General features: G+C 41.2%; 2 protein-coding genes across 3 annotated transcripts in view; one reads left to right on the top strand and one right to left on the bottom strand.

Moving 5' to 3' along the window:
* Positions 1 to 6973, top strand: part of DTNBP1 (dystrobrevin binding protein 1) — a 63050-nt gene extending 56077 nt beyond the window's left edge. Inside the window, exons 8-10 of the mRNA XM_030966492.1 lie at positions 1576 to 1731; positions 3599 to 3742; positions 6075 to 6973. Of these exons, the coding sequence (XP_030822352.1) occupies positions 1576 to 1731; positions 3599 to 3742; positions 6075 to 6322 (548 nt within the window). The 3' untranslated portion in view covers positions 6323 to 6973. The remainder of the gene's footprint in view (positions 1 to 1575; positions 1732 to 3598; positions 3743 to 6074) is intronic.
* A 682-nt stretch (positions 6974 to 7655) lies between these two features.
* Positions 7656 to 23790, bottom strand: part of JARID2 (jumonji and AT-rich interaction domain containing 2) — a 213508-nt gene continuing 197373 nt past the window's right edge. For both annotated transcript variants that reach the window (XM_030966482.1, XM_030966488.1), the window contains 7 exons: positions 23551 to 23665; positions 20079 to 20184; positions 19113 to 19295; positions 14107 to 14237; positions 11874 to 12057; positions 10296 to 10403; positions 7656 to 9592 (listed from right to left, as the gene is read on the bottom strand). In XM_030966482.1, the coding sequence (XP_030822342.1) occupies positions 9416 to 9592; positions 10296 to 10403; positions 11874 to 12057; positions 14107 to 14237; positions 19113 to 19295; positions 20079 to 20184; positions 23551 to 23665 (1004 nt within the window). In that variant the 3' untranslated portion in view covers positions 7656 to 9415. The remainder of the gene's footprint in view (positions 9593 to 10295; positions 10404 to 11873; positions 12058 to 14106; positions 14238 to 19112; positions 19296 to 20078; positions 20185 to 23550; positions 23666 to 23790) is intronic.

Genomic DNA, 23790 nt, shown 5'->3' with positions numbered 1-23790 from the left:
TGTCTGTGAGAGCCTCTGGCTTTTATTATTACAACTGAATAGCATTTCTGCATCATAGACAATGTTATTAATAATTGCTCATCATCCAGGACTGCAGTAAAGGAGTTGCTCCAGGGGACACAGAGTCATCGTACACCACAGTGTAATTGATAATAAAGACATGTTGCCTTCAGGAAAAATGCATTCCTTTTGTACACTGATGTTTTGCTTCTGAAATCTCCTTTAAGAAAGAGATTTCTGCTTATTTACTGATGTTTTAATGAATATCTGGTGTGTCAGTCCAGTTTTCCTGGCTTCTTTTGGCATCAGCCACAGTTCAGTTGCTTCTGTGTATGATCTGTGACCTTGATGCAGGCAACAGAGTGAATTAACTGCTCTCTGATGTTTTGCCTGGTTTAATAAAACATGTTCTGCATTTGGGCAATAATTTCCATAATAGTAAATGCTTTTAATGAATGTCCATTTGTAGAATATCATTAACAAAACATTTTTCCTGGAAGACTGACACAATGCTTGTCCTAGAAAACCTCATGTGCCCTCAGCATTTATCCATGTGGATGCCATATTCCAGCTGTGTCTGTCTGGCATGTGAAAGCTTGGACATTTTTCACCCAGTGGTATTTGTTGGAGCTTTCCCTAATGGGCAGAATGGAACAGACCAGCAGCTCTTCTTGCCACCCCCGTCCCTTCCATCAATAGCTCAGCTGGAAAATTCCTTTTCTATTGTAAGCAGAGCACTCATGACACCAGAAAAGTGAACGGAGAACTCTGGGAAAAGGGTTCCAGGTTATGTATTCCTCCTAAAAATCAATTTTTCTGATGTATGTTCTAACAGTCTGTCTGCAGTCAGTGCTCCAATAGCAAAGACATGTTTTTATTCTAGAAGATGTTACTGTGCAATAAAGAGCACAATTCTTTTCCCCTCTGTCCAGTGTAGAGCAAAACAGAGGGGAGGGAGTTCCTCTAGTGATATTCTGTCTAACATTTCCTAATTCTGTCTAATATTTCCTTTGCTGCACATACATGTAGGATTCTTCATGGAATTTTTCCATTCTATCTGGAGGCTGGCAAAGCCAGAATCTCAGGCATACATGCACATACACGCATATGTTATGTACGTGTATTTAAATGTATGTACATATAAGTACATATATGTATCTTGCCACCTGCTTTGTAGTGGAAATGTGCAGCAATATTCAAATGAAAAGTGTTGCTTTTGTGTGCATTAGGTGCATATGACTGCAAAAGCATCAAAAAAACCTCAGGTTTTTTTGGCAGGATTCTGAAATCCCAGTTGTTGATGGACAGTGCTCTCAGGTGTTTCTGTTTATATAGCTCTGGAAATTTACATCTTGCCTCAAGATAAATGGTTCTGACATCACTTTAGTGTGAAGGTTATGCTGCCTAATGTGGGATTCCCATCCTGGTTTAAAATACAGTTGCAAAGCACAGAGAGCTCCTTTTATTGCCATAACAGTCTGTTAGAATTTATTGAACTGGTTCTGTAGGTTTTAAATTCTGAGAGTGGGGGGGTACACCTGCAATATTTGATTTGTCTGTTTGTTTTATGCTCAGCTGAACTCGATGCTGAACATGCACAGAAGGTTTTGGACATGGAGCACACCCAGCAGATGAAGCTGAAGGAGCGCCAGAAGTTCTTTGAAGAAGCCTTCCAGCAGGACATGGAGCAATACCTTTCCACAGGATACTTGCAGATAGCAGAGAGGAGAGGCAAGTTGTAAAATACATTTTCCACAAACTCCCAGCTTGGAGAGCATTGTTGAGCGGGCAGAGCCACCAATGCTAACAGAGGAAGCCCAGCAAAAGTGTCCAAATTCTTCCTCAGTAGAACTGGAACTTCAGATAAGCCTTTTTGTGTCCCAGGGATACTGGGATACCTTAGAAGATTAGTCAGGCTCTGCTCCTTGTCTGAGGAGATGCAGAGCACTGAACTGCATCTGGAACAGCATTTTTCTCTGCAGCTGAAGAATGCATCTATATAAAAATATGGATGGAGGCAGCTGCTTTGTCCACTGGAGTTCCAAAGCCTGGGGTTGTCATTTGGCAAGGAGATGCATCAGAAAATTTTGCAAAGTGCAGAGAAAAGTTCAGTGTAGCATTTCCCAGCAGTTCCCAGCTGACAGCTATTCCCATTGGGTGTGATTAGGACACAGGAGGTCACATTAAGTGCTCTCCTTATTATGAAATGACACAAGTCTGGCATCTCTGGACTGGTTAAAGCGCAAGAATTCCAGATATTACAGGGAATTCTGTGTGGGAGGTTTCCATCTGTTAGGCCAAAATGCAGAGATTGTTGGACTGGTAAGGAAGCCAGTGGGAAATTAGGTATTCATGTGGCAGGAAAAATGTAGCTATTCTGTCCTTGTTCCAAGTGCAGTTCTGCTATCATTTGTAATGTCAGAGCGGGGAGTACAATCCAAGGTTTCCATTTCTCTGCATGACTGCTATAAATACTCATCTGCAAGATGCTCTGCATGGGTGGCTAAGGAGAGGTGGGATATGTAAGTCTAAATTCATGGTCAGGGGAGAAACTGAGTTTGAGTCCCCTGCTTTCTGTAATAGGTTGCCTTTTAGACTAAAAGTGGACATTGTCATGGGCTGGTACTGGACACACAGCTCTGTTAGAGTGTCAGGCTGCCTAACATTTGGAACTTCAGCTTTTTGGGATAATGTGGAGCCTGGGTGTATCAGAGAAACTGTTTTAATGAAAGATTTGGACATGTAAAACTGCAGAGCTGTAGCATATTTGAAAAAAAAATCCCCCAATCAAATTACAGAATTTGATCTCAGTTCACCTATGAAGGCTTTCAAAAATGTAATTGTTACATTTATATAAACAAGTAAACTGTTCATTGTAATAATTTGATACTATGCAGCAGGTGGGCTTAAATCTGAGTGGCCCTGAACTTGTTTCCTGTTTGCATGTTTTGCTGTTCAAGGAAGAAGATACTCATCCAAGTATTTACTTCCCTTACAAATTGTCAGTACTGTATTGACAGTAATAAATTAATTTGCTAGAGTAATTAGTAATGTGAAATACCCATGCTGAGAGAAGATACTGGGCATGAGCTTGGGTTTTACAGACTACTGTAAATTCTTATATTATCTGAGAGAAGAACAGCTGCTCTCTGTTAACATTAATCCTGATTTCTGAATTTCTGTGTCCCTTGTATATTGACATTTAGTGACATTTAGTCCTTCAATGTGTTCGCTTTTCTCTAAAAAGACTTCTGGTTGAAAAAATTGAAAAGGAATGTTCCAAAATGGAAAGTTTCAATCCTTGTGCCTGAGTCCCATCTCAGCTTATTTCTGAGAAGGTTATTGCTATAAATACTGCTGCTAAAAATGTTTTGGTTTACAGAAGCAGTAATGGATGTTAGTTTCACAACAAAGATTGCACAGAGTGCTCTTGGATTTGGGCTGAGGTTGCTGCTGAGCAGCTCCTGTGGGCAGGCTCCTTCCATTCCTAAGTTTAATTATTGCTGCTGCAGACATTTAGAGCAGCCTCTGGAGCTTTGGTAGGTGATAACCTCGTGTAGCTGATGGTCACTTCACTCATTTGCTGTTTCTCCTGCAGAACCCATTGGAAGTATGTCTTCCATGGAGGTGAATGTGGACATGCTGGAGCAGATGGACCTGATGGACATGTCTGACCAGGAAGCACTCGACGTCTTTTTAAACTCAGGAAGTGAAGACAATAATGTGCTGTCTCCCATGCTGGGTATGGTACCTGTACTGACAGCCTGCTTAGAGACAGTGATAAACCAGCAGAACTGCTCCCTTTTGTAATGGGTGATGTTGTCTCATAAAACATCACACTTGATGCAGATTAACTGTTCTTCATTAGTGCTTCTCAAAACATTTAGTTGCTGTACAAGGGAGCTGCTGCAAAACTGTGTGGTATTTCCAGACAATCTTATTTTTCTTACTGAAGCTCCCTGTTGTACTCATCACAGTCTGGATAGGTGATGTGTTACATACTGGCTTGAGGGGCATTTTTCCCAATATTGAGTTAATAGAGGACATTTTGACAAACGTCAACAGAAAGCTTGCAGTAACTAGGCTTTTACTTTTAATACTGATTTCTTAGAGTTTATCCAGAATGTTGCTTGTCTAACTTGGTTGGACCAGCTGTGTAATGCAAGATCTTCTACACTGAGAATTAGTGTCTCAATACTGGATCTTTTACCTACCATGGAAGTGTTTTCCTGGTTAAAAACTTAAGTGCTAAAATGCCTTTACTCAAAAAGAGCTGCAGTGATTTTTCTTGTGGGATAGGAGATGAAGCTCCTTTAAAGGTCCTTTTGATACCTTCTGAAAATACAGATTGAAATATCTTCATGGAAGTACAGTACTCCCTTATGTGAAGGTGATTAACACCTGCTGTGAACATGAAAAGCTTGTGGTAAATGGTTAAGGCACACTTGACTGCTAAAGGTTTAGGTTTTTGTGCTTCATTGCAAAAACTGAATTGAGATGGGTGGTTTTGGATAGGCATCCAGTTCATGCATTATTAAAGCTGATCATCATTTGAGCTTGCCAGTAATTGCAGAATCTAGAACTGTTTTCCCCTTGCTGGCTGTTTGGCAGATGTTGGACCAAGAAGCTTCATGTCTTAACAGTAAACAGTCTCAGCTGGATTTCCAAGGAAGGGCAGAAACTACCTTTTTAACTAAGTAGATAAATGCATTAGCTTTTGAAAAAAAATACGGTCTTTATGCTGTAATCTAAATATTACAGCACATATGTGCAGTGTCTGTATGTGGACATACACTGCAATATAATGTACCTGTGCTGTAATAATGTTCCAACACTGCAACCTTACTGCAGTCTAAGTCTTGTGAATCTTGCTCTTGTGGTTCCAGACATTTAATTTCCCTCTGATTAAGGGATTTTTGTGCTTAAGAACCTGGCACCCCAGTATCAAACCAAATATGCAATAGTCTTCATTCTCAGAAAAATGAGATTGTTAACTCTTTATTTTGCTGTCAGTGGAGAACTGGGTTGTCAGGGCAAGGTTTGTTTGACAATTGGCCTGAACACCACAAAATACAGGTAAGTTATTAAAATAACTGGTAAAAATGAGAATTGGCTCAAGACATTGAAATGTTTTCAAATTTGCCTTACTATAAACATTGCCAGCTTATGAACATTGCTTTGCAACATTTCATGACACTAAGTTAAACTGCAAAATTGAGTTAGCTCTGTCACTCCTGAAAGTTCCTGCTGTGTGTGTTGTCTAAATTGATCTAATGCATGCTGGTGTACACCACACAAGGCAGGTTCTCTAAAATTTCTAGTGTTAAAATATAACTCAGGTACTTGAGAAGCGGGCAGAGACAGTGTGGTTTGAACTGCTGTGCAGTCTGAGCAGAGGTAAGGTGTAGCTCATATCCATCTGACCCTTCTGAAAAACTTCTGAATAAAATTTTTAAGAGAATTTTCTCACTAAAGTTACTCATCAGCTGAAGCTGGGTGCTCTGACTATGGAGAAACACTTGTTAGGTATAGGAGAGAAGGAAAAAAGGGCTTTTTTTGGCAGATCACATAGAAAGTGTTTAGATGTTTCCTCATTTTAACTTTTTTGCTGCCCGGAACTGTCCAGGGAAGAGGATCTAATTTTGAAGCCTGAACTCTCAAACTGCAAGCAAACACTGTTGCACTGTGTTGCAAGTCTTTTTTGCACAGGATATAGAGGAAGCAGAGTCTTAAAATCCCACTCCTGTGCACTTGAGCTGTGGTATAGCTCTACCAAAGGATTGCTTTCATGCTGAATTACATTTGATTTGCTTTTGCATCTTCGTTTTTAGTCAAAACTGGTGATGACTGTTATTGCCTGCTTCGTAGTTGTTTGTTTGGTTTTAAATTTCCAATTTGTGTAGTTCTGTTACACTGAGTTTATTGGGGGGTTTTCCTCTTGGTGTCTCACAAAAGAAGGAAAACAGCCTGAAAGTGACTCCTTAAGCAGCGCTAAGCTGATGTTAATGTGCTGATTTCTCAAGCCCCTTGCTGAGCCAGAGCTTGACTGTTGCTGTTGTTTTCCCACCTCTCAGGGCCCGACTCCAACAGCTACGTGAACGAGATCAGTCTCCAGGTGCCGAGCCAGTCGGAGTTACGGCAGAAGCTCTGTTCCCTGTCCTCCACCTGCACCGACTCGGCCAGCCAGGACGCGAGCGAGGGAGAGTCCCCTGTCGTTCAGTCGGACGAAGAGGAGGTTCAAGTGGACACTGCCCTTGCTGCTGTAACTGAGAGAAAGGGTGCTTCAGATGGCAGTGATGAAAGTGACTCTCAAACTATTTGAATCTTAAAACCATATCCTTTAAGAATGACTTCTGAATGAATGAACAAGTGAATGAAGAGCTTGCCTGTGTAACAATTTGCTAACCAAGTGTAACAGCCAGATCTTTTTACTTAGTAATACTGCCTTTTTACAAAATTGCCAGTCATGTGGAGGTTGGTTTTTAAAGAAAAAATTATGCCTAAAGCACACACACTTTAACAGTAGTCTTGGGGCTCAGGGGAGCAGTAAAACTGTTGTATATACTATGTATAAGAGAATTTAAGGGGAAAGGTAGAAGTTACTTTGACCACTAACCTTTAAATGGCTGATTGGAAGTACTTAAGAGTTGATGTGTAAAACTGAATCCAAATTGTTCCTTGCATGTTTTCAGCTGCTGCAACTGAAGATATAGGATCCAAACCAAAATGAAAAGTTATTTTCTACTCTTTACTACCTACTGTCTGCCTCCTGCCTTTGTCTACTAATGCAGCAGTGTCTACTGTTCTCACACTTCTTATTCAGGACCAACTTAGTTATAGGTGTTAAGGAAAAACTAAGAACCCGAGAAGGAGGAGAGAAGCATATGGAAATGTTGCACTCCTTGTGGAGCAGGTATCTTAGCATTGTGTACTTACTCCTCTTTCAAGATAAAATAAAGAATTTCTATCCCAACCACGTCTTTTACTTGATTACACAGGTATTTTATCCATGACAAGTGAACAGAGGAGCCTAAGTCAGGAAGAAAAGTGGTTATTAGGAGCACCAATGTAATGTGCTTTTCCATGGCAACATCTGTTTGACTACGCTAGGGAGATAAACCTGAGTTAATTGTTAATTAAGTGTGTGTATTTTAGAAACCTCAGGACCTATAGGCATCATCTCATTCCCGTTTTCTGCAGTCGTTTTTCTCTCTGAACTTGAGGTCTGACCATGTCTAACACCTGTTGCTTGTCAAAGTCTCATGCTCTGTTTTCAGGGATCTGCTCTCCTTTGAGAAGGCTCCTGGCTCCTGCTCTTTCTGCACGGAGGGAAGGAATATAATCAGAAACAGTGTAAGTAAAAGGATGAGGTGGGATGTAGATCCCTTCCAAAGCCCTGCCCTGGCAAAGCCAATGGCTGGGAAGGGGGGATATCTCCTTCCTGCTTGCCAGCTAGGCAGTGGCCAGTTTCCTTAAGGATTCTTCTGTTAGCTGACCAAGTGTTTCCCGATCCCTGTCTGGGAAATGAAGGTTGGAAGCTCCCTACCTACAATTAAGAGATTTACTATTCAACAAGGCAGCTGTTGAAAGAAATTTATCTTGAAGGAGCTTCCTTTACTCTCTTGCTTTCCAGAAGACAGACAAAATGTCCAAAAAAGTTTTGTTTTTTTTATTAAACCTCGTAGTACAAACCTGGAAAGTAAACAAAAAACTGGCAATAAACAACATGAAGTCTTTCCTTACAAGGAAAGAGAGCAGAGCAGCGCTAATAAATTAAATGTCAAACTGTAAGCCATAGTCAGAAGTTTACTGTCAAGAGGGAAAAGTACACAGCAAGGCCATAAAAACCAGACAACCACATTTGAAAACACTTGACTCTGTTTATGTTATTGTTAAATATTCCAAAACAGTTCAGTCTTCTGCAACAACAATCAACAAATTGTATTATAGGACTTTCCTGACAGTCACCACTGGCAAGCTCAGTGCAATATGGGTAGCTACGGTATTGTTGAATTCAATTACGAAACAAAACAGTTTGTGAAAACATTTTCCCTTTTTTATTCCACACATACTGTACACACAACCAGAAAAGGGCAACAGCTACTCCATTATTATTTTTTGTTGTTGTTCAGTGATGTAAGCAGCACTTATAAATGTTACAAGAAAAACCCTGTAAGCATCCAATCCAACCGATGAAGAAAGTGAAACGTAAGGCTTTTCTTCATCTTGTCTCTCTGCCATCCCTCCCCCCACCCCAAGAAAAGGCTCAAGTATTTAAAAAAATTTACAGGCATATGTACAAAAGGTGTGATTTTTTTTTGTTACAACATGAAGAGAAAAAATAGACAAGATGAAAGCAAATGCATTTTCACATTCAAAAGAAATATGCAGACTTGCTAGTGGCTCTAAATGTGATCATATAATGAAACAAATTCAAAACAAAATTAATGCTTGACTGTGTAAAGGTGTGAAAAACAGCAGTGGAATGGAAATGGAATGTTAGAAAGATTGCACGTCTATGACAAAAGAAGCACTTATGGCTTCAATCACTTTTTTCTTTTTTTATCTTTTTTTTTAAAGGATGCTATTGAAGGGTTTTTGATAAAGTAGCCAACAGCACCAAAAAATAACAGAATGGATTTCCTAATGAAATCAGGCACAGTTTTCCCTCACATAACTCCTCAAGGCAGGCAGTCTTTTTTCCTCCTTTTTTTAATTTTTTTTTTCATTTTTAAATTTTTTTTTATTTTATTTTTTTTATTTTTCCCCCTCAAAACAGATGCATAGTGATGTGCTGGTAAAAGAGAACATACTCCAAATCTCCTCCTTTTGCCTACAGTTAGGAAACAAAGTCCATCTTCAGCTGCCATAACCTCCCAAAGAAAGTGTGTATTCTCCAATTTAAAAAATTACAAAACTCATCTTGCTGTGACAGAATAAAAGACAGCCAAAGTAAAGCAATTTCTTTCAAGTTTTTGTCTCCTATCCCTTTTCTCTCTAGAAAAATCTGCTCACGTGATCGGAGAACAAATTATAAAACACATCAAACTTTAACCTATTCAAAAAATGGGTTAAAAGCCTTTTTTCACAGTTACCAAAAAGGCTTTTTATTTTTTTCAGCCATAGGGACAATACAAATTCATATTTTATCAGCCCCTTGCCGGTTTTAAAACAGTGAACATACGGCAGTTTAAAAAAATCAGACTGCTGTATCTATCTATTCTAAGTACAAAACAAAAAAAAATTCAACAGTTTAATGCTAAAACAAAATTAGTTCTCTAAAACCAGAAGAAAATCTTCTTTAGAGCTAGTGCAAAGACAGCGTGTATTCTACAGCAAGTACTCCAAACTATGGTATAATAATTACAAAAAATATATATAAATTGACAAAATGAGAGTGTTGGCATCTTCAGGATTAACTTGAAGCACTTTTGGATGAACTGGAGGATGAAAGCCTAGATGATGGCACGTCCACTGTCGCTCTCTTACGAGGTCCTCTTTTTGGTGTAGGCTTGCTGATACAGTTCTCAATGCTGCCATTTTTACCAGATACTTTTCCACAGATTTGATTGACAAGACTGATTATTTGTTCCTGTTCAGGAAGTGGGAAAAACAAAACACAAATTAGTATCTGCTCTTCCTCCAGAGTCACTTAAACAGGAGTGCAGTGGAGTGCTCAGAAATGCTGGGAAGCCCATCTTAAAAAGCTGCTTGTACCCAGTGCTGCTCTCCAAGAGCCAACGTGTCATTTCTCCCACTGCTCTGCTCTTTACCTTTGGGGCCAAGTCCCCTCACAGCTAAAGACATGGAGCCTCAGCCCAGAACCCAGGCACAGTCCTAAGTCCCCATCTTGAGTTCTGGGATTATTCATCATCACATTTGCTTGGAGCCATTACTGCACCTCTCATCTGCATGTGCTCTGCCAAGTCTGCCCTAGAGGATGATCATGATGGACTGGAATAAAGTCTGCTAACTTCCAGTTACAAACAGAGGGAAGGTATTCCAAAGTACAGTGAAAGCAAAGCCTCATGCTCCATCCCAAAGCATCAAGTGGCTTCTTATGTTCTGTGGCACATATTCATGGAATTTATACTTCAGGTTTCATCTGTGTCATCATGTTCCCTTTGGTTTGGTTTTTTTTTTTTTACTTAAATTGTAATAAAGCACTTTCTTCCCACATCAAAAACAAAACCAAAACACCCAAACCCAAGACCATTTTCCTGAGGCCTCAGCAGGACAAAGGCAGAGTGAAGTGTCCTCCCCAGTGCTGGGCACACAGGGCAGTGTCATCTCACCTCATCGTAGCGGTACATCATCTTCAGCCCCCGGCACGACTTTTGCTTCTCCACATGCCGCAGGGCACACTCCAAGCAGAAGACAACATTTTCATTCTCCTGTACAACCTACATCAAAGAGCAGGGGTGGGGGTGAAGATGTGCAGTTAAACTCCAAACTGTACCTGTATTTTCCACAGCGTATTCAGTTATGGCCTGAATTACTACACCTGGATTTTACTGCAAGGTAGTGGAAGGAGCGGTAAAGCACATTGTGAAATCATGCAGAATGTGCAATAGCTAGAAAGAACCTATCTCTTTCTTTAACAGTGCTAATGTTGGCAAACCCTCCACCAATAGTAATGAGGGCTAAATCCAAACAGGATATGCATTTATTAACATCTCCTATGCAGTCCTAAAGATCTTCTGAAAGGAACAGTTTGCCATTACTTAAAATGCTGCCTTGAATAAGGATATAATCAGCTTAGCCACAGGATTCCTCAACTACTGTCTTGTTCAGCAGAGGTGACATTTGCTCAGCTGGCTACCTGCCAGGCCTGCACACTCAGCTTGGAATTTAACAAGCAAGTTGGGAGTTTTTTATCCACAACTATTGTTAAAGAGTGACACAGAAAAATCCTTCCCATTATTAAACTTACTCCAGAGCAAATGCACCAGAAGGTCCATTAAGAGGTTCTGCTTGGTATTTTGGGTTTTTTTCAAATAAACTCATTTTAAAGTTACTTCAAACTAATGCTACTTAAAAAGTGGTCTAAAGACATGTATAAATTCAGCATATTTTGTCCTAGGGAATGGAACAGCTACATCTGATTATATGTGAATACATTTCATTTCCATTAAAAACCAAACATCTATAACCAAAACAATCCCCAAAAGATGAGAGAGAAAAAAAACTTCCAAACCCAAAGGACTAAATATGGACTCATATGCACTGCATTATATTTCTTTAAATACTTGTTCTTAGGATTAAAATGGTATATAAGGTTGTGGGATGGGCTCCTGGTATTTTTAATGACATTGCTGTGTTTGTAGGTGTTCTGCATACAGCTCTAAGCCTGGAAGTGTCACCACAGTGGTCAGCACACCTTCAAAAGCCAGTAGGCATTTCCATCTTAGAAGAGAGAAAGCTTATGGGCTATTTTTGGACAGGCTGGCAAACACCTTGATGGATGGGGATACATCTCCCCTGCAATTTGGCTTGCAGGGACATTGTCTCAGCATGGGCTGTGGCTGCACGCCTGAGGCTCATGGCAGGTGTCTGAGCTGTAGCTCATCCTGAGACCTGCTCTGTCACAACTTACTGCTGCTGGCAACCTGCAGGTGTCTTGGTTAGCCCTCCTAGTGCAGTGCAGACATCTCTTAGGTGTCTGAGGGCACTGCTTCATCCCTTCTGACAGGGTGGGAAACCAGCTGACTCTGTTATCTTCTGTCACCACTGGCCAAGGCAGTAAATGCCACATCAACACCTCTGTGTCTTGCATGGAGTGCAGGACATGGCTCTCTCTCAAATGCCTATAGATCCCTGGAATGCTAGAGCAGGGGGACAGTACCCCAGGAGTGGCAAAGGATTGTACCCACCATGGAAAGATAGCACAGGTGCTGACAAATCTGACACCTCCTCTCTGACGTTTCTAACTGCAGCCACTTTCGAGGCTTTTTCTTGCCATCCACGCTGGCGCTGCTGCTGTCGTGGCTGCCGTAGCGCGCTGAGGAGTGGAGACCGGCCTCGTACAGCTGCCGCCGCTGCCTCAGCTCCGTGTCCCTGTGAACGGGGGCACAGTCACACACTGGCACTGCCTCCAGCCACCACAGAGCCACACACAGTCACCCCTTCACCCCGCTCATCATTGAAACCTGAGCTCCACACAGCAAAGCCCTGAGTGTTGTCGGAGGTTGGTGCCATTCCCTAGGCATGGCAGACACAGCCAGCGCCCGGGAAACGCTGCCTAATAGCAAAAGCTATCTCCGGATTTTAACAGTGACCACTGTATCAAGCCAATGGTTCTCAAACTGCTCCACAGAGAAGTGGGGACTGCCGAGGACTTCCTGGAGGTCGATGGTTGCTCGAGCCATGTGGAGAGTCGGGAGCTGTGGTTAACATGACTGTCATTCCTGAAGTTGCCAAAAGCCACCTTGAAGAAGAGGAGCCGTGGCTGTCAGGAGCAACAGCCCCTTCATCAGGAGGCAGAGATGAACCAAGGACCTGCTGCCATAAGGTGCTTCAGGCAGGAAAGGGGGAGCAGGGCAAGTGACTATGCCAAAAGATGGAGATCTTGCTGTACACCCAGGGAAAAAGAAGGAGATGTCAATAAAGGACAACGCACCAAGCCCTCCGGCTGCCCTTCACCCGCGGCATCTCTAAGGCAGACAATACCTCCTGTGCTGAACTCTACAGCTTTAGGAGAGCAAGTTGGGTTGGAGCTGATTGGAAGACAGCAAGTGTGGAGTGAGCCGAGCATATGGAAGGGGAGGATAAAAAAGTGCACCACCAGACACAGCTGAAGATGAGTGAAGAGCCAAGCTAAGCAAATGGCACGGGCAAACTGAGCAACCAAGGCATATCAGGAGAAGAAGCAGCAAGAGACACAACAAACAAGCAAAACAAAACAAAGGATAAAAAATATGTTCCACAGTGTTCCACTTCAGATGGCTTTTTTTTTTTTGGCCTTTTATTTTAATTTTTTTTGTCTGGGCTTTTGTTTCCTATAACCAGCCACAGGAAGGATCCACATCCTCCAGTGAATTCCAACCTATGCATAAGAACAAGTTTGAGAACCACTCTGATAAAGGTCGATGTGATGGTCTAAGAGCAAACACCAACATTTGTTTCGCCTTTTGTACTTGCAGACTTCCTCTTCAAGGGGTAAAAAAAAGGCACTTGAAAGTGGTTATTCCCACAGGGGAGCCACCTGCAGGTAAAGCAGTCAGCACACCTCTTTGCATTTCTTTCTGAACACTAAACAACACATGGGCTGTTTTCCCCTTCAATATGTCACTGGAAATTTTCCAAATGAACATGCTAGTTAGTTAAATACAGTTTGTAGACTTCATTCATCAAAACTTTCTTGACATCTCGAGTATCAGTTGTCACAAACTTGAAAGATAGGTAGCAACTACATGGTAGGGAACAAAAGAGAAGATCATTACACAGGAAGCCAGGCAACATTATATTTTCTTTTCTCACCTATCTTAAGAGAAACCCTGAACAAGTGTCCTTAATACTGGAGAGAAAAAGGAGCTTCACGCTTTTACTCTTCAAAACACTGGAGTTCTAACGCCAGATGTGTTACCATGCATGCACTCTTACTCACTATTTAAAACCAAGTCAACCTTCTGTATACAAAAGACCTTTTGCACCTGTAGTATAACAGTCTTGATACTGAAGACAAGGGTTTCTGGTGCAAAACCCACTACAGACATGGATTGTGACTACTGATGCCAAAAAATTGAAAAACTCAAGGAAGGTGTTTAACTGCTTGGCACCACATAGTTCACATAATGCATCAGGAAATCTCAACTCTCAGCACCAAGAATTAATAAAAACCCAGTGCAAACTGAAGTTTCAATTTTTTAAGATGTCTAAAGTAGGGAATTCTTAGAGTTAAGACATCCTAACCATGGGCACTGTCACATCAGCTGCTACCAAGGAAGGTGCTTCTTCCATGTGTGCCTGTCTTCAGGTACATCTGCTGGGCTTTGGCTTGGATAAGTAGGGGCAAGGTGTGTCTGAAAGGATTACTTACGCCACGTCATCCACCTCTGGAGTCTGTCAATGAAAACAAAAGAGGTAAGCAGGCCCCCAATTCATTACCTGAGCTCTCCCAGGAGCGATGATATTGTACTCAGAGTCGGTCCATTTTCTTTTTTTGCTTCTGCTGTTGCAATCTGATAAAGCAACTTTTCCATTGAAAATGGTTTGGCTATACGGCGCCGCTTCATTTCCTGGGACAGGAGGAAATTAGTGCCACATTAGTTCCCAGCAAATTTGAAAATAGAAATGCTACCAAGAATTAATTCAAAGTAAATTAAATTTTGATACTAATAAACTGAAGCAAAAAGTAGCCTTTTAAAACAACCACAAGTAAAATCTTTTCATAGTCCCAGTTAAACAAAGTGTTTATGTTCCAAGCACCTCAAAATTCTCTCCCTAGAAATTTTCCTGTGGAGGGCAAGAGGAGCAACACCATCACTCAAGCTCAGTAACACTGGATGGCTCAGAATACAGATAGTGTAAGATCTATACATATGACCTGCTTGAAACCCAGGACAGGTGTTATTTCACATCTTTTAAAACATAAAAAACCTAGCAGAACAGGCAGATGCCAGGGAAAAGAGACAACAGGCAAAGAGGTGGGTTCAGTTCTGCCTGTTACTGGTTCCTCTCTGTGAAAGTTTTTAAAGTTATGTTTTTCATTCAATACAACCCAAATTATTTTGGTACCTCAAACCCTTTTGATAATACTTAGGTAGGCAAATTCCTTGATTTAATGTGCAGGTGAGAAAAGTTTTCCCAGTACCTGTAGAGGTCTGTTTTGGCTTATGTAGAGTCAAGAGAGTTCAAATGAGCTAACACTGGACTGTAATGTAAGGGTGACATTTCTGGTTAGTGGTTAAACCTGCCAAAAACCTACTCAGCACACACAGCCCTGGAGATTGTATTTTTGACCCTAATGTTTTTTACCCTGTTCTGTAACCCTAATTACATGCTCTGGGTATTTCTTTTTTCACAATCAGTGTATCATAAAATAAATAATTTTTAATAGCACCCATTGCATGCATTCAAGTGATAACTATCACATAAAATGGAATAGCAGCCTCTGCTGACCAAAAAGGGTTCAAAAGAGGTTCAGAGGTAAGAAATGTATTCTTCAGAAGCCATTTGCTCTGCTAGACCTTGTGTGGTGTTGGAACAGCTGCACTGTTAGGAGTGGTATGGGAAGATTTTTCCATGTTAGTTTTGCTTAGTCTGAGGCTGTGTACACAAGAACGGATTTCAATCCAGGGAAAAATTCTACATAGGCAACACACACAGCCAGAAAAAAAGGCCACAGCGAGTGGCTGGACAAGAAAGCAAGGTCAGCTCCAGCTGGGTGACAGTTCAGGGACACCCTGAGCATGAGCTGGGTTTAGCACAACTTGCTGTATCTCTGCATTTATCTGAATTTCTGAACCTAGGTACATTTTTCTCTTCCACACAGTAGCGAAATACACAGATAAGTATTTTACAGCAGACTTGTACTGCTGCCTGATTATTTCTTTTAGTGACACATTTTTCATTGTCACAGAAGTTAGTGAACATTCACATTATAATTTTCATCAGCCTGGCACTGATGATCTCTCTTGCTCTCAGACATCTCTTGGTCATTCATTTTCCAGGCTGAGTAGTACTCTTGTATTTAATGCAGAGGCTAATTAATAATTTTAACCATTGATCTCTGCTGTGCTTCTTCTAGTTCCTCTACATCCCTTCTGTAATTAGGGGCTCTGAATTACACAAACCTCCAAGACTACACAGTGCAGAACAGTTTCTGCTTTGTTATCTATTCTGTCCTTCTAATTCTTAACACTCAATGTATTTTTGTTATGCCACTCCAGAGCACTTGACTGACAGCTCCATAGGAATCCAAAGACCTCTTTTCTCACTAGCAAGAGCCCATCATTCAGAGCCCATCTCTGTATCTGTCACATTAGGATTATGTTTTTAAATTTAAACTTAATATTTATCAACACTGAACTTCATCTACCATCTTCTCACTTGGATCACTCAGTATGATGAGATCTTTCTGTAACACTTCACAGCTTTAATTTTTGCTGCCATTACTCTTAATATCCTCAGCATAAAGGATTAGCTTTGCTATTAACTTCCCTTCCTAGGTTATTTATGGATACATTAAACTGTGCTAGAACAAACTCCTGAGGAATGCAGAAAGAGACCTCCTCCCTTCATGATAAAAACTGACCCATCCTCTGCTTTTCTTTAAATCAGTTATTTTTTTGGTGTGTGAACTTCATCTCTCAATTTATTTATGAGCTTTTTTTCCCAAAAATGCTTACAGACTCTCTCAGCTGCAACTCTTGTCCTTATCTACTTCCAAAAGTTTCAAGGGCTGGAGGCCATGACCTTGCTGCAAAAGCCACCACGGTAGTTGCTCTGTTCTTATGTTTTTGTACATTTACTTCCACAGCAGTGGTTATTTAGCATTTTTCTGCTCTTCCAAGGTTCTTAATCTCTGCTCTCCACCACAGCACAGCTCTTTTCTAGTGAGGACATCAGGTACACTTCTGTAGGACCCCTTTCCCTTCAGTTTCATCTGAAGGAGCCCCGTGTGCTCAGGGTGGGAGAGCTCTGTGACAGGAGCCAAGGAGTGGGAAACCTGTGGCGTTTTAAAGGCATGTTCCTCACCCCAAATAAAACTGGAGGCAGGAAATACTTGTCCAGCCCCTCCTAGCATCTTCCATGGATGACCAGGGAGTACAGTGCTAATACCACAACTTTCCTGTTTGGGAGATCAGTGCACAGGGATTGTGTCACTGGTAACAGAGTTAAACCTGCCTTATGGACTCTAAGCTCTCCTGTGTGTGCAGCAGTGCTGCTCCAGCTGCAAGACTAACTCCATTTTTCCTATGTACTTCTTCCTCTTGTATTACAATACCAACGGATTCTCTTCCCACACAATTTCTGGTAGGCCTTAAGAGCACTAAAGCCCTCCTTTAAAACCAGACATTCCCTCTTATTTCCAAACCCCTAACCCAGAGTGCCTTCATTTAGTCCAACATTCTGTACTTCAGTTTCGTAAATGAATTTCACCCAATGCCTTATTTGAAGCTGTGGAGTTATACCTTTGCCACTCCAAACACACACTCTTCCACCACAACTCTGAATCTTCTTCTTATCCTTACCTTAACATTTCAAGAGCTCTTAGGGTGCTTTTAAAAACCAGCAACTTTGTTCCAAATATGGTCTAATTTAAACCTGACTGTCCCCTTTACACAGGTGTTTATATAAACTCTTTTATTCCAACAATTTTTCAAGAGTGCTTGTAAGACTGAAATCAATGCAATTTCAGATGCAGAATTCATTTTCTCATGTATTAAAGGAGATTGAGCAGTCATTCAATACAGAAATGAAACAACATCATTTTAGTAATATAAAGCGAGTCACTATAAAAAAATCAGGTCACAGTATCACAGGATGAAAACAAAGTTAATTTATCAAATGCTAAAAACTGTCAGTATTGCTGTGGAGAACGAGCAGACAGAAGGTACAGTTGTTTATCAGAGTTCATTTAACAGTCCAAAAGGGGAATCTTGCCCATTACACACAACATCTCACCACCTCTGGGAAGCACAATCCTGGCCAGCATTGTGGCAAAGATGGCAAAGTGCCTTGTCAAAGTGGAGAAACCAAAGAATAATTTCCAAAATTAAAGGGAATTAAGAACATAAGACAGTTTGAGGACAGAAGGGGAAGGGGGGGGGGAATAAAAAAACAACACAGTAGATGTTTCAAAAGTTATTTAGATATAAACATGTTATCTGTGGTTCTTGTAAAGTTTGTGAGAGCTGTGATTTCCAAGGTAGGTTATCATAGACTGTAATCTGCTGGATTTTCAGTCAGCTTGTATTTACCAAGTGCAAAGCTCTTAAAAATTAATCAAAAGAAACTGTTCTTCAAAATTTGAGGCACCAAGAGCTGTTTAATTGCTGCATAGTGATTTCTGTCTGTTACAGGAGTAGCATTTTCACGATATCAAACAAGTGTTCAGTAGAGAGATAAATACAGCACATGGAGTTAATATAATCATGTACGTTCAGACAGGAAAGGTTAGCTCAGGATTCTTATCCCTTATTTATAGATATACACAATTCCCACATTCCCCCAAAATAAATATATAATAAAATAACCTTTTATTTCAAACTAAGTTAATATACAGTTAGTATAACCAGGCTGGAAGAATTCCATTTACCCTAAAGAAGCAATCCCTAACTGTGGAGATATTACAGTTAATTACTTAGTAACTTGGTCTGAAGCTGTAAAGGATAATTTACTAGTGGCTCAGCTATAAAACACTACCAAAATAGTATCTGTAACCCAGAGTGTATTTCAGAAGGTTGGGAACGCAATTAGTGACGTATATGCTTTGTCCAAGAACACAGAAATGTAGCCAGGATCATGATGACTGGACAAATCACCTGTTTCTGCAGGCAACCTGCCTTGGTCACTTGTGTGAGAAGGGAATGGGAAGGTTATTTATTTACATGTAGTATTGGATGGGCTGGTCAGTGAACCTAAGGATTTTCAAGTCTATTAAATTGAAATTGCCCTGATCAACAGTTTTTCCTGAATGAAGGGGCAGAGAAAAACAAGCAATACAGCTGTGAGTATTAACTGACTCTGCCTACCATAGGAGCTAACAAGCACAGTTATTCAGATATTTGCACCTGAGATTCTAATGGTTCTAGAAAACATCACTTTAAAAAAAAAAAAACTAGTAAGCATAATACAATGTATAATCATTAGCTCTGAAGGGATTTTTGAAACGCTTCCTTGCAAACTGGTCTGCAGGCACAAGAACTTCTGATTTTTTTTATATATACACAAGTCTTTATCTGTCAGTTAACAACTCAGTCACTTTTCTGACAACACTGGATCGTCTTATGCCTTGCAGAATTTTTTCCTTTTTTTTTGTTTATTTAGTAGTCCAGAAAAACAGACGTTGTAGCACTACTCTCATAATGCTACCAAATCCTGGAATGTCTGCTGTCCTTTTAGATGGCAGGGCCGTGAATCCATTTTAACTCCTTTTCTCAACTTACCTTGGCTGTTTTAAAGCCCATACTTGTCCACTGGGTGGTAGCAAAGTGCACCGATTCGGAAACACTATAGCCACAACATACTTTGGACACAAAGGATCCAGGAAAACAGACCACAAACTGCCCGCTCTGCTGTACAGTACGGTGCACCCTGATCCCCTCCTTACACAAGACCTCTGGGGAGATCTGGAAGGACAGAGGAAAAAAAAAAAAGAGAGAGAAAAGAAATCAATGGGAACTTCCTTCCTGGCTGTGTGCTGCTATGCTACAGCTCGTGGAGCAAAGCTGTGCTCTGGGAACAGCTCTGCTCCAGCTGCTTTCCCTCTCCCATTCCACACGTGCCAAACCTCAGGGTCTGGAGTGACAATTGCAGGAATGCCTCTCCTCAAACCAACAGCTCAAACTCCCCCATGCCCAAGGACAGAACACTGTCTGCTCCTACAGGGAGCAATGCAGATCATTCAGCTTTCCATCTGATCTTTTCCCACTTGGCATTAAATCCACTGTGCTACTGCACTTCTGTGAGATGTTAACATGGGTAGCCAAGGCAGGGTTTTTTGTTATGAGCTCCCCAATTTGTACTTAAATGCACTAAAAATAAATTGTTATCCAAAAGATAAACAAAGGAAGCAAAAATACCTAAGTGTTAGATTTCTCCTATCCATGCTGGCATCATAAAATATCAGTCATGGCAGATGAATTTATTAAATCCTACTCCCTTTGTGAGGCTAAATACATTACAGACAGTATTAAAAATGGACATTTATTACACTTACATGTTTGTTTTTATATTAATACATAATAACAGCCTTGTTAGAAAAATACCACGTAGGTAAACACTGCAAAGAGAAAGTAGCCCCCTCTGCACTGCTGCAGTGTAAGGCAAAACCAAAATAAATACCCAACCAACCAGCCTCCTGAATAGCCTAGGGGTCTCAAATGGGAACAGCTCTCCCAGTGTTAACCTACCATTACATTACTTTCAAGCATTTCCAGCCCTGGAGTGCCATTGGCTTGCAGCAGGGTATGTACCACATCATCAAGTTTGTTCTCCTCCGCAGCAGGAATGCAATACCTGTTGTTTTGTCAGAGGAAGAGAGAAAGATTTACTGTGGAGTAAATAACAGTCCACAGCTTCACAGTAACAGACAATTCAGACCAGCACATTGATTAGAAGAAAGAAATTCAACACAGGGTTTCACACACAGTTCTTTTGGTAAAATACTGAGAATTGAAGGGAAGCTGTTTATTCAGACTCAGTCTGATCATATTCAGCAAGTATCAGAAGACACAAAATCCCCAAACCAGAAATGTGAAAACTCAGTCCTCTGTAGAGTCAGAGGAGAGAAACCAGCAACAGATTGATGGTCATTTTAACAGCACCAAACCAGCTAATTATGGGCAAAAGTTTGCATCTTGTGAGCACCAATATATGTTGGTATCTCTACCATAAAAGACTGTATTTCTTATCAACCAAAGGATCTTTACATTTAGTAACATTTTCTGTTTGTAACAGTCAAGAAATCACAACTTCCCTCTACTGTTAGTGCATGAAGTTGCCCAAAACCTTCTTGCCTTGCTTACTGAACAAATCCCACATCCCTCCTCTCCCTTCCAACACAAGACCTGACTAAGAGCAGCCAAAGTGGCAGGAAAGGTTTCAAATTCTGCGGGGAATCTGCCAAGTTGCACATCCTCCTCTGCTTAGAAGCCAAGGAAGCAGCTGTCCTCTTGTGCTCATTGCCAGCACTGCTCCCTCAGCAGAATGACAAGAAGTAACACCAGAATCTCGAGTCTTAGAGTCACACATCCAGAGAACTGCTGTTTTTCTGAATGCAGGGAGGTGATATGGTGACAATTGGTCACTGCTCTTGCCTGCAGCCTATCTTAGGGGTGATGCTTAAGGCAAGTCAAAAGCATCTCCAGCTTTACCATGACTTACCCTTTCTCTTTAGGCAATGAGACCGCAACCTGGAGTCCATTTGCCCCCACACCAGAAACACACACACACACACACACACACACACACGGAGTCGTTTTTCCAAACTTGGAACAAGAGAATGAAGCTGGAAAGATTTTTGGGGAACTGGAACAGCCTTCCTGCTATTCATCTGATCTTTCCAGCAACTTCATGAAGGCTTCTGCTGGCCTTACACACCTTGTCAGGGTACTTGCCTATAACATGCACTAACTCCGTCTGCATCACACCGGGTTATCCTGACTGAAGAGTCTGTAGGAGGCTGCACTTCCTATGATCTGAACACCTCGTCACTGCTCACTCTACTGATGATGACTTTGATTTGTGTTTGTTGATCCTCAAGCCAAGAGGCAGAAAACATGGCATTATCTGCTATGGTAACTGCAGCCACAGTAAGAATTTATTGAGCTGGTTGCCCAGGTGTACAAAGACCAACTCCTTACATGGATATTGACAATGGTCAGGACCTTGCTAAGAACTCCCAGGGTTATAGAGAGGTGAAGCCAAAGAACTTAATCTTGGAACAAGTAAGGATCAAGTCCAAACAGCAATTTTAAATGTATACATTTAAAATTGAGCCATATCTCAAATACTTTGATGCTAACAGTGACAGCTTCAGTACAGCTCCCTAAATGTGGTGTATCACTCTAGTTACAGGGATGAAAATATTTTAAATCTGAACCCAGATCATGGCAGAACCCACTCTTCTCTTTTAGAGTCAGAAAATATGGCTGGAACAGACAGAAGACTCAAGCACACAGTCCCTCACAAGACAGGCACAGGAAAATGCTTGGGAAGTTTGTGTGAAGAGGAGGGGCAGCGCAGAAGTGCATGGAACTGAATACCTGGGGCATAGGGGGGAATGAGATCCTTTGCAACTGGTGTATGCTGCAATTGCATTCACCTGTAATTCCTGCCAACTGCAGTGCCCTTGCAGTACCTATAAAAATGGTAAGCGAGCAGCCAGTGTAGACTTCTGAATGTCTTAGCAGAACAAGATTTCCTTCTCTCTTTTAATGGGCATTAAGGATCCCTCCAGAATAAAAAGGTTAAGTCACTGACCTCTGCCCTGCATGCAAATTGAGTTCTCCCCTGTTTAATCTCCAAGCGGTAAAACCTCAGAGATTAGAATGAGTTAAGCAACCTGCAGGTAAGCAAAGTGGTTTGAGTAGCACAGGGATCTGTCCTTGGAGAAGAAGATTTCTGCATGGTGGAGGGACTTGGCAAGACAGAGGAGATGTCTGGAGCCCAGTGGCCACTTTGTTGTCCCCAAAGCAGTGACTGAAGGCAACGCTGTCAGAGCAAATCGCGCCAGACTCGCAGATACTAAATTCATCTTCTCCTAACACAGCTGGGTGCTTTATTGCACTATTAAAAGTTATAATGAGCTAATGAATACTAGCCTGACACTTCAGGCTGGCAGCCTTGCTGAAGAATAGCTTCAACAGACAAAGGAGTTTCACTTCCTTCTTATGAGTTATTCCTGCCTACTATGCCTGTTTCATCAAGGCTATCATCACAAAGATGCCTTAAGCTATGTACTCATCTGTATAAGTCCATCAAGATAAAGCAAATGGCTTCTTTACTTTTATTCTTCTTGGATTCAAAAAACAGAACAGTAGTCTTTCCTAAAATTTGAGCTGTCTGCATGCAAGCCTGTTCAATCCCAAGAGTCATATGTTTTGACACACAGCATGAAGAGTGGCCTCAGAACTTAATTAGGCGATTCTTGAACAGCTTCTGTTTGGAATTTACTGTCATTTAAGACTAGATTAATGGTTTAGAGAGAAACAGTCTCACCTAAGGTTGAGGACAACATAGTTTGCTCAGTGATCTGTCCTGACAGTATATTATTATAAAAGATTACAGATTCCTGATTCACAGAACAGGGAGAAGAGCATGAAATGCCCGTGACAGAAAAGGACAAACTCCCAGGTCTGCAGCATCATCCAGCAGTTACACCTTCACCCCTTGAAAGGATCACATACAGAACATCTCTTCAACTTAACACATTTAGAGAGAGAGGAGATCCTGCTTTAATGGTTTTCTCCAGATTTCAAATCCTTTTTGTTGGGCCATAGGCTTTCCCAGTGACAGCTGGATCAGCACCCCTCACATCAGCAGCATCTGAGAAATGTGTGAGAACACACTTTGCATGTGCATAAAGAGCAGTCCATGATGCCACTGCCACCATGGGGACATCTAGACACCAGAATAGACCATGGAAAACCAAGTGAAACTTTTCTTCCAAGAAAGGGGGTTTTCATCTCCTAAGTTTGTACCACATTTTCCCATCAAAACTGGAAACCCCAACAACACACACACACACACACACACACACACACACACACACACACACACTGGACCCTCTAGGTGAGATTCCCTCATGCAAAAGTACTACATAAGTTGCTACTAATGCCAGCCACCTTAGGGAATGTGAAGAAAAGCCACAGGAATACCTACCAAATGCAATCAGCACCAGTGTGTAAGTAGTCAATGTATGGAAGGTGATTTTGGTCTCGAGACCAGCATGAGGTAGAAAAGACCATGCCAATATTTAGCCAAGGAATTGTCACTCCTAAAACAAAGAGATTGAAAAATTAGTTTTGAGTAACTTCAGTTTGTTCAGTAAAACACAGTTTGAGAGGGCATTTAAATCAAAAATCTTATTCTCCCTGTTAGCTGACCCTTGAAGTTATAAAT

The sequence above is a fragment of the Camarhynchus parvulus genome, chromosome 2, assembly GCF_901933205.1.
Source record: "Camarhynchus parvulus chromosome 2, STF_HiC, whole genome shotgun sequence".
In the NCBI taxonomy this organism is placed as follows: domain Eukaryota; kingdom Metazoa; phylum Chordata; class Aves; order Passeriformes; family Thraupidae; genus Camarhynchus; species Camarhynchus parvulus.
Note: the sequence above shows the minus strand (reverse complement) of the source record. Positions and strands in the feature narration are given on the sequence as shown.